This window comes from Quercus lobata, chromosome 4 (assembly GCF_001633185.2).
Source record: "Quercus lobata isolate SW786 chromosome 4, ValleyOak3.0 Primary Assembly, whole genome shotgun sequence".
NCBI lineage: Eukaryota > Viridiplantae > Streptophyta > Magnoliopsida > Fagales > Fagaceae > Quercus > Quercus lobata.
Genome location: NC_044907.1, coordinates 66,951,624 through 66,966,346, shown reverse-complemented (window position 1 = coordinate 66,966,346; position 14,723 = coordinate 66,951,624). Strand labels below are relative to the sequence as shown.

At 45.3% G+C, this 14,723-nt stretch overlaps 3 protein-coding genes across 3 annotated transcripts; all 3 read left to right on the top strand.

The window, feature by feature from the left end:
- The first annotated feature begins 668 nt into the window (after window positions 1–668).
- On the top strand, window positions 669–3,289 carry LOC115985653. The gene is made up of 3 exons (XM_031108574.1): window positions 669–947; window positions 1,031–2,659; window positions 2,768–3,289. The coding sequence occupies exons 1-3, from the start codon at window positions 669–671 to the stop codon at window positions 3,287–3,289; spliced, it is 2,430 nt and encodes an 809-aa protein (XP_030964434.1).
- A 7,789-nt stretch (window positions 3,290–11,078) lies between these two features.
- LOC115985652 lies at window positions 11,079–11,615 on the top strand. Its single transcript, XM_031108572.1, has one exon. It carries the CDS (start codon window positions 11,079–11,081, stop codon window positions 11,613–11,615), a length of 537 nt encoding a protein of 178 aa, XP_030964432.1.
- Window positions 11,616–11,899: 284 nt separating this feature from the next.
- LOC115985651 lies at window positions 11,900–14,625 on the top strand. The gene is made up of 3 exons (XM_031108571.1): window positions 11,900–12,125; window positions 12,345–12,678; window positions 13,158–14,625. Exons 1-3 carry the CDS (start codon window positions 11,900–11,902, stop codon window positions 14,623–14,625), a joined length of 2,028 nt encoding a protein of 675 aa, XP_030964431.1.
- Window positions 14,626–14,723: the final 98 nt, after the last annotated feature.

The window sequence follows — 14,723 nt, the reverse complement described above, 5'->3', positions numbered from 1 at the left end:
TTGCTGCCCGAGAGTGCTACATTGCCATGATAGAAATGGAGGATCAACAGCAGACGATGTGTATCGGGAAACAGAAAGTAACGGCAGAGCCAGTTGAAGAGCTAGAAGAAATTAGATTGGATGACGCACGGCCTGAACGGACAACCAAAATCGGCACGCTGGCCAGTTGGCCGGTGCGACAGACGATCACGACTTTCCTAAAAAGTAACCAAGACGTGTTCGCTTGGAACCATGAAGACATGCCGGGTATCGACCCATCAGTCATGGTCCACAGGTTGAATGTGTCACCTTCCTTTCCTCCAGTCAGGCAAAAGAAAAGAGCCTTCGCCCAGGAGCGGGATAAGGCCATAGCCGAGGAAGTTCAGAAGTTACTAGGGGCAGGCTTCATCAGAGAGGTGTATTATCCCGATTGGCTGGCGAACGTCGTTATGGTGAAGAAAGCAAACGGGAATTGGCGGATGTGTGTAGACTTCACGGATCTCAACAGAGCTTGCCCCAAAGACAGCTACCCGCTCCCACGGATAGATACCCTGGTGGATTCAACTGCAAGACATCAGCTCCTAAGCTTCATGGACGCCTTCTCAGGCTACAACCAAATCCGGATGGACGAATCTGACTAAGAAAAAACCTCCTTCGTGACCAGCCAAGGATTATTCTGCTACAAGGTAATGCCCTTCGGACTTAAAAACGCTGGAGCAACGTACCAGAGGCTAATGAACAAGATGTTTGCACATCAAATAGGCAGGAACGTTCAGGTTTACGTTGACGACATGTTAGTCAAAAGTCTGCACGAAAAAGATCATCTGGGCGACCTCCGAGAAACGTTCAACACAATTTGGTCATTCAACATGAAGCTAAATCCAAGCAAGTGCGCGTTCGGGGTCACAGCGGGAAAATTCCTGGGTTTTATGGTATCCCAGAGAGGAATAGAAGTTAACCCGGAGAAGGTACGGGTCATAATGGAGTTAGAACCCCCGAGGACGGTCAAGGAAGTCCAGAGTTTAAATGGAAAGATTGCGGCCTTAAACAGATTCGTTTCAAGGGCGACGGACAGGTGCTTACCATTCTTCAGAACCCTAAGTCATTTGAGTGGACGGATGAGTGCCAAGCGGCCTTCAACGATTTAAAAGCGTATCTCTCATCTCCTCCACTACTCAGTCCATCCGTGCAAGGTGAAGAACTCTACCTTTACTTAGCAGTATCACATGCCGCAGTAAGCGCAGCTTTAGTAAGGGAGGAGGAAGGGATACAAAAACCTGTCTATTTTACCAGCCGTGCACTCCGTGGAGCAGAGGAGAGGTACCCCCAAATGGAGAAGTGGGCTTTTGCGCTAGTAATAGCTGCGCGGAGACTTAAGCCGTACTTCCAGGCACACACAATCATTGTTTTAACAGACAAGCCACTGAGGAAAGCTATGAACAGCCCGGAAGCAGCGGGAAGAATGGCCTTGTGGGCAATAGAGCTAAGCGAGTTCGATATCCAATACCGACCCCGGACGGCGATGAAAGGACAGGCAGTTGCTGACTTCATAGCCGAATTTACACTCGGGGAGGACCAATTGGAAGAAGTAAGGGAACAGTGGAAAATCTACACCGACGGGTCCTCAAACAGGCGAACCGGAGGAGCTGGAGTCGTTATACAAACTCCGCGGGGAGACACGATACGATGCATGATCCGCCTGGACTTTCCAGTAACCAACAACGAAGCAGAGTATGAGGCCTTGGTAGCAGGACTAGACCTCGCAAGGGCCGCGGGAGCGGAGAGCGTAATCGTCCACTGCGATTCGCAAGTTGTAACAAGTCAGATCAATGGCGACTACGAGTGCAAAAATGATAGGATGAAGAGATACTTGGAGGAAGTGAAGAACCGGATTAGCAGCATTGAAGTCAAATTCGTTCAAATCCCACGGGAAGAGAACGGGTGGGCAGACCAATTGGCAAAGTCTGCATCAGCCGAGTTCGTAGTGATCCCCGAACAGGTATTATCGTTCGTGCAAACATCCTCATTAATCGATAACGAAACAAACATGCAGGTTGGGGGCTCTGAGTGTGACTGGGCTGGGCCATTAATCGCCTACCTAAAGGACGGGGTGTTACCGGACGAGAAAGGCGCCGCCAGAAAATTGAAGGTCCAGGCTTCACGGTTCGTGCTGATAAAAGACATCCTATATAAAAGAGGTTTTTCTCGACCATACCTGAGGTGTTTGTGCAAAGAAGAGGCGAATTATGTAATGAGAGAAGTGCATGAGGGTATCTGCGGAAACCACTCAGGGGCGCGATCACTGGTACATAAGCTGATCCGTGCAAGGTACTACTGGCCTACAATGATGAAGGACGTGCAAGCCTATGTCCAATGTTGCGACAAATGCCAGAGGTTCAGCAATTTCATCAGGCAGCCGTCCGAAGAGCTGACACCTATGACGACACCCTGGCTATTTGCACAATGGGGACTTGACATTATGGGCCCTTTTCCTACAGCAGTTAGACAGTTAAAATTCTTGGTCGTCGGCATAGACTACTTCACCAAGTGGGTCGAGGCGGAAGCTTTAGCCACCATTGCGGAGAAAAATATCCGAAGTTTTGTCTGGAGAAACATCATATGCAGGTACGGGATCCCCAGGGTACTGGTCTCTGACAACGGCAAACAGTTCGACAACAATGTTTTCAGAGACTTCTGCGCAGAACTAGGGATCAGAAATCATTACTCGTCACCCGCACACCCACAGGCGAATGGGTAGGTAGAGGTCACGAACTGGTCCCTACTCAAGATAATCAAGATCCGTCTTGAAGGAGCAAAAGGCTTATGGCCAGACGAACTACCGAGCGTCCTATGGGCATACCGAACCACAGCAAGAACACCCACGGGAGAAACACCTTTCCGTCTAGCGTATGGTACAGAAGCTGTCATCCCTGCAGAAGTGGGACTCACCAGTTACCGTGTGGAGAACTACAACGAAGGTGCAAATAAAGAAGCTATGCGCCTCCAACTTGATCTACTGGACGAAGTCAGAGCGACGGCCGAGCAAAGACTAGCACGCTATCAGAATCTCATGGCGAGACATTACAACAACAAAGTAAGGCACAGGGACTTCGGGGTCGGGGACCTAGTGCTGCGGAAAGTAATGGGTGCCGCCAGAGACTTCTCGCAAGGGAAACTCGGCCCCAACTGGGAAGGACCCTACAGGATCATGTCATGGCAAAGGAAGGGGACCTACCACCTCGAGACGTTGGAGGGACGACCACTACAGCACCCATGGAACTCAGAGCATCTTCGGAAATACTACCCGTAGAAAGAAGAAGAATATTTTTCTGTCAACTTTTACTACGTTTTTTCCAACTTTTGATACAATCTTTTTATGTGCCCTTTTAAGCCCAAGGGGGCAGGCACTTGTTTTTCTTATTTGTTTAAGTGATTCACAGACAATTTAATTTTTTATGGATGTGTGGATGTGCTACAAAGAACTGTCCACAAGGTGGACGGATCACCTAAACGGTGAAAATATTTTACAAGTCCATAAACCGGACGGTGTAACCGCCATAAAGTGGACGGACGACCACCATATAAGAACTGTCCACAAAGTGGACGGATCACTGAAAAGGTGAAAATATTTTGCAAAGTCCGTAAACTGGACGGTATCACCGCCACAAAAGTGGACGGATCATTACGACGGAAAAAGAACTGTCCACAAAGCGGACGGATTACCAAAAAGGTGGAAAGTGTTTTGCAAGTCCATTAACTGGACGGTTTCACCACCACAGAGTGGACGGATCACTACAACGGTAAAAAAAACTATCCACAAAGTGGACGGATCACCCAAAACGGTGAATAATTTTACAAGTCCATAAAGTGGACGGTATAGCCGCCACAAAGTGGACGGATCACCCAAAACGATGAATAATTTTACAAGTCCATAAAGTGGACGGTATAGCCGCCACAAAGTGGACGGATCACCCAAAACGATGAATAATTTTACAAGTCCATAAAGTGGACGGTATAGCCGCCACAAAGTGGACGGATCATCAAAACGGTGAAAATGTTTTATAAGTCCATAAATTGGACGGTATAACCACCACAAGGTGAACGGATCATCGACTCGATAAAAAGCTGCCCACAAAAGTGGACGGACCATAAAAACGGTTGAAATAATTATGCTCCCAAAACAGACGGTTCCAAACGCCCACGAAGTGGACGAACAACAAGACGATAAAGAGCTACCCACAAAGTGGACGGACCACTGAAACGGCTAAAATTCTTACTAGTCCACGAAGTGGACGACCATATTAAAGGTCAACCACCACAAAGTGGACGGATAGTATATCCTATCCGTAATAGACGGGTCCAATTAGAGGTGAGATAAAAGCTTTTTAAAGTGGATGGATCAAAAGACTAGTTTGTCCAAATTAACACTTAACATACAAGAAGACGGAGAGAAAAATCCTTAACGGATACAAATACTTAACCAGTAACAAAAATATGCGTAAACATATAATGAAAGAAAAACATTGTTCGGTACAAAAGCTAACTTAAAACAAACCGTCTACAAAGTACTAAAAACATACAAAAAAGGGGACGGATCCTCCTCAACATTTACAAGAGATCAATCTACTTTCTTGGGGTCGGCAACAGGAACCTCCTTCAGCACAGCGGACTCTCCGTCACCCTGAGCTGTTTCGTCTCCGAAGAGGTCCTCCGTATTTTCGGAAGCAATGGGAATTGCAGAGGTCTGGCCTTGGTCGTCAACTTTGATCATTGATACATCTAGCTCAGGATAGATTTTCTTGACCTGACGAAGCGAGTCATCAAAGCCTTGCAGAAAAGAGTCCGCCAGCTTGCTTAACAAGGAATCTGAGTCACGGTACTCCTGGACGGCTACTTCCTTAGCGAGACGGATCTCTTCCTTTAACACTTTAATTTCCTTCTCCTTCTTCTCTAAGACCGACGACGCCTCATCCATCTTCTGCTCCAGTTCTTTCCTTGCTTGCTCAGAGAGCTCCAGCTTCTTCTCCATGTTGGACTTCCATTTATGGAGTTGACCAAGCTCTTTCTCCGTCTGTTCTGCCGTTGCACGAACTCGGTCCAAAGCATTTTCATGGTTAAGGCATTGATCCAACAATCCCTTCATCATGACCAACGACTACAAACTGACAAGATAGTCCGTCACGTAATAATAAAAGAAAAAAAGGGAGAAAAAACATAATTGACGGGCAAAACTTACTTGAGCAACGGCGAAAAGGCCCATCTCTCCCATAGCTTCCGTCGAGTGGTTTCCTAGGTCTTCATAGTCCTCCGTCGCGATAATAGACGACAGTTTCTCCAAAGCATACTTGGAGTCGTCGCGGAGGAGCGGAGGAGGTCTATCTTGTTTGGAGTCCGGGGCCTTCATAAAACCCTTACCCATCCCATGCTTAGCTGGGGTGACGGTCTTGACACCCTTAGCCATCAGGCCAACGACTGGTTCAAGGGAGATCTTTGGTTGTTTAGCCGGACGGTCAGATTTTGATGTCGACTTCCTCTTCGAGGCTGGAGCCGACCCCTTTGGTACCACCTCGCCAGATTCCTTCTTTTTGATGGCTTGAGATTTAATCAAAGCTCTTCTTTTTGCGTCTTCCATCTTTGCAAAAGATGACGGATGAAATTAAACTAAATACAGTTAAGTAATGGGCAAAGCAAAATTGACGGGCTTACTTCTATGCACTCGCTCATCGTATCTAATAGCCTCTTGGGTGGGCTCGGGATCGTCACAGTACCAATGTATGGTCTTCGGGTTCACTAACTTAGCCCAGGTCCTTTCCTCCGGCGTAGTTTTTCTGCAAATCTTTTCAAGGAAACTGAATTCCTCAAGGCTAACTTGCGGGCGCCGTCTACCTGCAGAGAAGACGATCAAAATATGCACATAAAATGGACGGGTAAGAAAAGTATTATAAAAATGGGACGGGTGCATACACGACTGGTTTATCACTCCCCAGGTTGTGTCGACAGGCATGTACTCCGTCTCCCCTGGACGGTTCATCCATCTGTCACCCTCCAGGAAGAAGTAACGACTCTTCCAGTCTCTATTTGAGTCTGGGGTCTCAAAGATAATCTTCAACAAGGGGCTCCGACTAGCAAAACTATACATCCCCCTTGATCTATCAATCTCGTCAGGACGGTAACAGTGAAGAAACTCACGGATCGTCAATCTCCTTTCACCATTTGACATTGCACCATAAAGAATCTCCATTGCTATGAAGACCCTCCAGGCGTTCGGAGAAATTTGGGTGACGGACAATCCCAGATAGTGCAAAAGTTCCCTATGAAGTGTAGAGAGCGGGAACCGAAGTCCTGCCTTCAACACCTGCTCGTATACTCCAACACCTTCTACCCCTTCGTAGTAACACTTCTCCGACATATAGGGTAGACGGAGGGGCATGTAATCCGGAATCTGGAAGTTGGTTCTAAAAGTACAGAAATGTTTCTCCCTGATGACGGATGTGAATCTATGCACTGTCCACTCTGGTAACATGATGAACTGCCTTAGTCCATCAGCACCTACAACGGACTCCAGTGCTTGATTCTCGTCGTCATTAGAACCCTCTATCTCAACTATCTCCACATCCTCATTTGTTGAGGACGAAGAGGAGGCAGACGGGCTCCTATCTTCGCCGGGACTCTCTTGGTCTTTATGACCGGACGGGTATACCTCCTTGTATTCCGTCCCGTCACGAACCACCGACTGGTTACTTGACGCACTAGACATTTCCTACAAATCGACGGTAAAACCTAAGACTGACGGGTTTAAGAGTATTGACGGGTGCAATAAGCCTAACAAAAATGCATGGACGGAAATGTAACTTGACTATGATATTAAAGCAAGTACTTACCACTCTTTGAGGAAAGTTGACGGTTGGTGTGTTCTGTGGATACAAGTCCTCGACGGAGTGCTCTGACAAGGTTGACGAGTTCGTTCTGACAAACGATTCTTGATTGAAAATAGTAGAAATGAAAGAGTGATGCGCCTTATATATATGGGAAATGCACGAAAGACGAAGCGACGCTTCGATCCGATACAAAGCCCAATCTGATATCGACATGTGGCATACCCAATAAATGCTGACAACCTGTCAGCTCACGTCAACAGATTGTACCCTTCTTGGTGCCGTCAACTTCCTAAATCTCAATTGACGGGTTAGCCATTTGAAACCGTCATCTTCTTGAATTGTAGTCGTCATCCCCCTAATTTTTACAACCGTCACCCTAATGATCCGTCCATTAAAAACATTGACGGACCATAGGGTGAAGGGGGCAATTGATGAGTAAAAAATTGTGCAACATCTGGGCCTGACGGATTCAGGATCATGGGCCGACATTAAGCAGAGGCCCAAGGCTTAGTCCCGCATACAATGCTTGATACGCACGTTTAGAATCAAAGGGAATCCCAGAAAATCAGGAGGCTCGCACTAGGGCAATTCTAGAAGATCCGCCTTAATGAAGAGATTCGCTCTACAAGGAAATATCTGCCCATCACGTTAGGGATTTCATAGTCCTACAAGGAAAAGACTTCTAGTCCAAAGAGGAAAAGTCGACCTTCTTCTACTATAAAAGCTTGAATACTCTCACAAATCAAGGTACGCAAAAATACCCTCTCTAGTATTCTAGAGTTGAGAACAATACTAACTTGATCGTCGGAGAGTATTCGGTCGACACCGCACCAGTGCCCACGGCGAGATCACTTTCTCTTTTCTTTGCAGGTTGCTAGTTGTGGCGAGCGTGACTGTGCGGCTCACTGGTGATTTCACGGCATCATCATCCTCCACCATCAATTTCTATAGTGATTGCCTTGTTTCCTTCTTATTAGGCATCCACTTTTTTCGTACTGGACTTCCTTGATCCAAATGTAAATTACTGCCACAATTAGTTACAGAGTAGCCAAACATCTTGCATTTAGAACTTTGAATTGGAATTCAGGGCAATCAATACCAACCATGAAGGAATCCTGTCACCCATACCTACCTCAATTTTAGTCGGACATTCACTATTAATATACACATTAACCAAGACTCTTACAACCTTTTATTTGCCTCTGTGATACTATTTGCATAACGAGACCTTCCAACCCCACTTACTACATGACCTAGACAAGTAGGATTCCAATATTCTACGAGAAGAAATAGTATCTTGATCTAAATAGGAATTGTTTGGAAAGACAATTTTGAGTAATTGCATCTTGCAGCCTTGCAGGTGGGGGTTGCCTTTCTCTAGATTCGAGCCTCAAGAATATGTCCATTGTTTCAAATTGAATAGATGGTGATAAAAGGAATGGTTTTTAAGGAATGCATGTACAAGGTGTTGATGAAAGAACTAGACAGGAAGAGTAATTAACTAGTCAAGTTGCCGCACAATGTGCAGTACACTCATGTCACTAACTTGTTATTAATTTCCTCCAATATTTTAATAATTTTCCTTGTAAAATATTATAATTTTCTATGTTCTATTTTATAAAAAAAATAAATAAAAAGATAACAAAAGTGATGTAGTGATTTGAATATATCATCATACTATATGTGTTTACAAAATTGAAAATTGCATGATAAAGTGATTGATATAGATAATCATATTTTATGCCTACTCAAGAATGCAAATATCATTTTGAAAAAATAAAAATGCAAATATCTTTCAATTATTTTTTTTATATTCTTTATTGTGTGTTATTAAATTTATTCATTTTTTTTTGGACTTTTTTTCAATTGTTGCAAAAAAATAAAATAAACCTGAGCAAAAATACCATATTTCAAATAAATTGTTTCTCATATAAATCATATTGGAATTTTATTATACTTAAAATAATGAATGCATTGCTCAAAATAATTAATATAACAAAATAAATGTATTTATTATATTAGTAACCTTTTTAATATAACAAAATTAACACATATATAAACGTTTAAGATTAAGTTTTGTAAACTCACAATATTTATTTTTGGACGGTTTTTTTTTTTTTTTTTCAATTGTTAACAAAGCAATTAAACATGAAAAAAAAAATCTCATATTCTATATCAATAATAATAATAATTGTAATGACGCAATTTGAGTCCTAAGCCCAAAAAGTAGAAGAATTTAGGCCTAAAGAGCCCAATATAATGAATTTGTAGAGAGTGGGTTGGAAAACTAGGCTTTAATGAGTTGGATAACAATTATAGTGGATCCAAATGACAATAAAGTAAGAACAGACATGTTTTATCTATAGAAAATCATCCTCGGCACAGTCTGAAAAGATCAGTTCTTGTATATATCCTTCAATTTGGTTACAAGTACAGTTCTTATTGCTACAATATTTCTCTTTCAATTCTCTGATCCCCTCTTCATGGAGGGTCTCTTACATTATATAGTTCCCTTTGGTAATCTTGGTCTTCCATTTGTTGATCGTCTAGGCCACTACTTGAGTGCTTGTCCCATCGAATACCTTCTCAAGCCCTTTGTGAGTTGAGACAGTCAAGGCAACACTGTTCAGGGGTCTTCTCCACATAAATGCAACTAGAGAGTTAGCTGCAGAGCATTTAATGTGGTGGTAGCAATTTTCTCTTAAATATTTCATAGCCTTCCTCTGTCCTGTTCCTTCTTGATACTTATCCTCAACAATGGAATTGTTCGGAACGTTGCCCTTGATGACAGACCGCACCTTCTGACCTCGGCTTTGCTTAGCCGAGGAAGAATTCCTCATCGAACCACTTTTTTGGACCATCATGATCAGGCCTCTCCTCTTTACTCACCAACACAGATTCTTATGACATTATTTATTGTCCTCGGACTAGGCCATTGGCCCAATATACACATAAATATATATTCCTGGGCCTATCACCCCTACAATAATAATAATAATAATAATAATAATAATAATTGTGGGGTCAAAGAATTTGACAACCTCGACTTACTTTATACTAAGCCCAAGGCCCACGTTGAGGAGGAAGAAATGGTCGAGGACGAACAAAGAAAGCCCAGATAGCCTAGAAACGTTGCTGAGGACAATCCTGTTTTCGGCAGTCTAGATCCCAAAAGGAAAGAATGGCACGCCGTCAAAGGTAGCCTCCCAGAGCGCTCTTAGAAAAAGGACAAGTGTAGTAGGACACCCATGAGGGTATGGTGTAGGAGTAATTCAAGGAAAAACTGTCACCTCCGCATTAAATGCACCCAACTAACGTTCTGGCGGCATTAATGAGGAAATGACCCCTGAACAGTGTGGTCTTGGTTACCGCAACTCCCATCAGCCTGAACCGGCTAGATCCCAACAACAGGGCAACTTTCCTAACCCTGAGCGTGATCGAAATGAAGAGAATGGAAGGTTCCGAGAGGGAAGTGCGCACACCACGCAAACCAGCAAAAGTTATTCTCGTGTGGGTAGTCACATGCTCCAAAGACGAAATAACAACCGGGTCGTGCAACTAGAAGAAGTTAGGAGTCATGTATCCCAGAGTCAGAACAATAAGCAGGCCATGCAGCGAGAGATAGATGATTTGAAGAGAAGGTTGCGCCATGCACAATGAAGGCGATCTCATTCTAGGCTTGACATACCCTCCGATGATGAAAGTGACGATGACTATAGGCAAAGTTCGAGAACTCCCCTAAGTGAGACCTTTTCTCACGAAGAAGAGTACTACCGGAGGCGTAAGCGTAAAAGCCCATCTCCTAGGGGCTTGGGAAACGATGCCATGAGCAGGACACTAGATCAACTCTCCAAGTCACCTTTCACGCACCCCATTGAAGGGGCCACACTTCCTTGAAGATTCCAGCAGCCAACCTTCGCCATTTACAACGACAAAATAGACCCCGTGGAGCACGTGAGCCAGTTCAACCAGAGAATGGCTATCCATTCTAAAAATGAGGCGCTGATGTGCAAGGTTTTCCCGTCTAGCTTGGGACCAGTGGCGATAAGGTGGTTCAATGGCTTAAAGACGAATTCCATAGATTCTTATAGGCAGCTAACCCAAGCTTTTGGCTCCCGTTTCATCACAAACAGCAGAGCTCCTCGGCCCTTGAGCGCTTTATTGTCGTTATCCATGCATGATGGAGAAACTCTAAAGGCCTACTCGGACAGATATTGAGAAATGTATAATGAAATGGATGACAATTTTGACAATGTCACCATCAGCACCTTTAAAAACAGTCTCCCAGCCGAGCACGGCTTGAGGAAGTCTCTGACTGGCAAGCCGGCCACCAGTGTGCACCAACTGATGGATCGGATCGATAAGTATAAACGAGTAGAGGAAAACCAGCTGCAAGGTAAGAGAAAAGAGAAGGTTATCCCTCAGGAGATGAGGGATTTCAAGTCGGACCGATATAACAACAGCCGCCCGAAGAGAGATTTCGTAGGGCAATCCGAAGTAGCCAACACACAAACTGTCAATATTGTATTCCGAGAACCAGTACATCGGGTGTCAGAGAAAATCAAGAACAAGCCCTACTTCAAGGGGCCGAATAAGATGGCGGGAGAGTCCACGAGGCGCAATCAAAACCTTTATTGCCAATACCACCAGGACTACGGGCATACCACGGAGAACTGCAGGAACCTCTGGAACTATCTGGACCAGCTAGTCCGAGAAGGAAATCTGAAACACCTTCTGCATCATCCCAGTAGTCACTAAGGCCAGACCTATCAGGAACCCCAGAGAGATACTACCTAAGGCCACCCGTAGGGATGATTAATGTAATCCTGGCCGCGACAGGAAGAATAGGCACGCACCCCTCATGAGTGTTATTTGTGGCTCAGCGGCCTGCCGAGGAAACCCAGCCAGAATTGAAGAGGGCCAGAATAAACTTTCATCCAAAATTGAGTTTTTTAGAAGAAGACAAGATCGGAACCATCCAGCCCCACGATGATGCCTTGTTGATCACTCTCAGAATCGGGGACTATAATATGAAAATAGTGATGGTGGATGGTGGCAGTGGGGCCAAGGTTATGTACCCCGACCTCTACAAGGGGCTGGGGTTAAAACTGAAAGATTTGATGCCCTACAACTCTCCTCTGATGAGCTTCAACGGGAAGCTTGTCATTCCAAAGGGTATGATCAAGCTACCCATCCAAACCGGCCCGAAGATAGTGGAGGTGAACTTTATCGTGGTAGACACCTACTCTCCCTACACAGCTATCATCGGTAGGCCCTAGCTCCATACCTTAGGGGCTGTTGCTTCCTCATTGCATCAGAAGGTGAAATTCCCGTTAGGGGACCAAATTCTCAAAATCCGTGGTTGCTAGTCCACGGCAAGGCAGTGTGTGGTGGCTGCCATCTCACATTGGCTCGATGCGGAGGCCTCGGCCTCTACTAAAAAGAATTTATAGCAATCAAGGACCCCAGTTTCGCCTCTTTATACAGCTGCCGAGGAGGCAAAATGCGAAGATCTAGATGAGGTGGTTATTGGTGGTGACCTGGAGAAGTTCTTTCGGGTAGGGGCTCAACTGCCTCTTCAGGAGAAGGAGGATTTAATTGAGTTTCTTAATAGGAATATTGACATATTTGCATGGGATGCCTATGATGCTCCCGGGATTGATCCAGCCTTCATCTATCACCATCTCAATGTCAACCCGTCCATCACTCCCAAGAAGCAGCCGCCCCGTCGCCCATCAAGAGAGCACGCCGATGCGAATAGGGATGAAGTGGCGAAGCTTAAGCGTGTAGGGGCTATCAAAGAGGTTTTTTACCCCGAATGGTTGGTCAACACCGTAGTGGTCAAGAAGAAAAGTGGGAAATGGCGGGTCTATGTGGACTTCACGGACCTAAATAAAACATACCCAAAAGACCCGTTCCCTATGCCTCGGATAGACCAGCTGGTGGATGCAACAGCAGGCCATCCTCGAATGAGCTTCTTAGATGCCTTTCAAGGCTATCATTAAATACCACTAGCCCTGAAGGATCAGGAGAAGACAGCCTTCATGACACCAACTGGGAACTATCACTACAAGGTGATGCCGTTCGGTCTGAAGAATGTAGGGTCCACTTATCAAAGGATGATAACGAGAATGTTCGAGCCGCAGTTGGTTAAGAGCATCGAAATCTATGTCGATGATATGGTGGTGAAGAGTAAAGTGGTGTCCGAACATCTAGGAGACCTCGGCAGCACCTTTGGTGTCTTAAGGAAGCATAAGCTGCGTCTAAACGCTTCCAAATGCTTATTTGGTGTGGGATCAGGCAAGTTTTTGGGCTACATGGTTCTCATAGGGGAATTGAGGTTAACCTTGACCATATCAAGGCTATAAATGATCTAAAACCACCACAAAATGCCAAGGAGGTCCAAAGGCTTACTGGAATGATTGCAGCCCTGAATCGATTCATTTTCAGGTTGGCGGATAGATGCAGACCATTCTATATCTTGATCAACAAGTGGAAAGGATTTGAGTGGTCTGAGGACTGTATTGTGGCCTTCCAGCAACTCAAGGAATACCTATCCCGACCACCCATCATATCCAGTCCCGAAGCCGATGAAGTTCTATACGCATACATTGCTGTGGCCCCCCATGCCGTGAGCTTAGTGCTAATACGGGATGACAATGGCCTTCAAAAGCCAGCCTATTATGTGAGTAAGTCGCTACATGAAGCTGAGATCAAATACTTACCCCTGGAGAAAGCCATACTGGCCGTGGTCCACGCTACGAGAAAGTTTCCCCATTATTTCCAAGCCCACACAGTAGTTGTTCTAACCCAACTTCCCTTGAAGTCCGTACTTCGAATTGCTGATTACACTGGAAGGATCCCTATATGGAGCACAATCCTGGGAGCTTTTGACATCAAGTACATGCCTCGGACTGCCATAAAGGGCCAGGTCCTAGCTGACTTGGTGGCCGAATTTGCTGAACCACCAGTAGAAACAGTAGCAAAGGAGCACAACATGGATGGGAAATCAGTTGGGGTAATCTCTACGCCAGGACCCCCATGTTGGAAGGTGTACGTCGATGGCGTAGCAAATCAAAGGGGGTCCGGAGTGGGGCTAGTCCTGATATCCCCTAAGAAGGCTATCATAGAGAAATCCCTAAGACTGGGGTTCTCGGCCACGAATAACGAAGCCGAGTATGAGGCCTTGTTGCAAGGAATGGCCATGGTGCAGAAAATGGGAGGAAAACCAGTGAAGATGCTCTCGGACTCGAGACTAGTAGTGGGCCAGGTAAAGGGAGAGTTAGAAGCCAGAGACGCAAGGATGCAAGAGTACTTAAGCCAGGTCAAACGCTTGCAGTTAGACTTCGATCTTTTCTGCCTGTCACACGTCTCCAGAAGTGGAAACACTCATGCAGATTCATTGGCCACGCTTGCTACCTCCTCGGCAGGGGGTATGTCTCGAATTATTCTTGTCGAGCATCTGGATAAAGCAAATGAAGTAGCAAAAGGTATGGTCCATATCCATGAGGTTAGAGTGGGTCTTAGCTGGATGGACCCTATAGTGAGGTTCCTCAAAGATGATGTCCTGCCCAAGGAGAAATCAGAGGCTGAAAAAATACGAAGAAATGCCCCTTGGTTCTGGTTGTCCAAGGATCACAAATTGTATAGGCGCTCTTATTCTAGGCCATATTTACTGTGTATTCACCCAGAAGCATTAGAGTTATTGCTTGAAGAGCTACACGAAGGGATTTGTGGGAGTCACACAAGAGGAAGATCTCTGTCGTAGGGATATTGGTGGCCAGGGATGTAGAAGGAAGCCCTGGAATATGTTAAGAAGTGTGACTAGTGCCAAAGGTTCGCCCCAAATATTCATCAGCCAGGAGG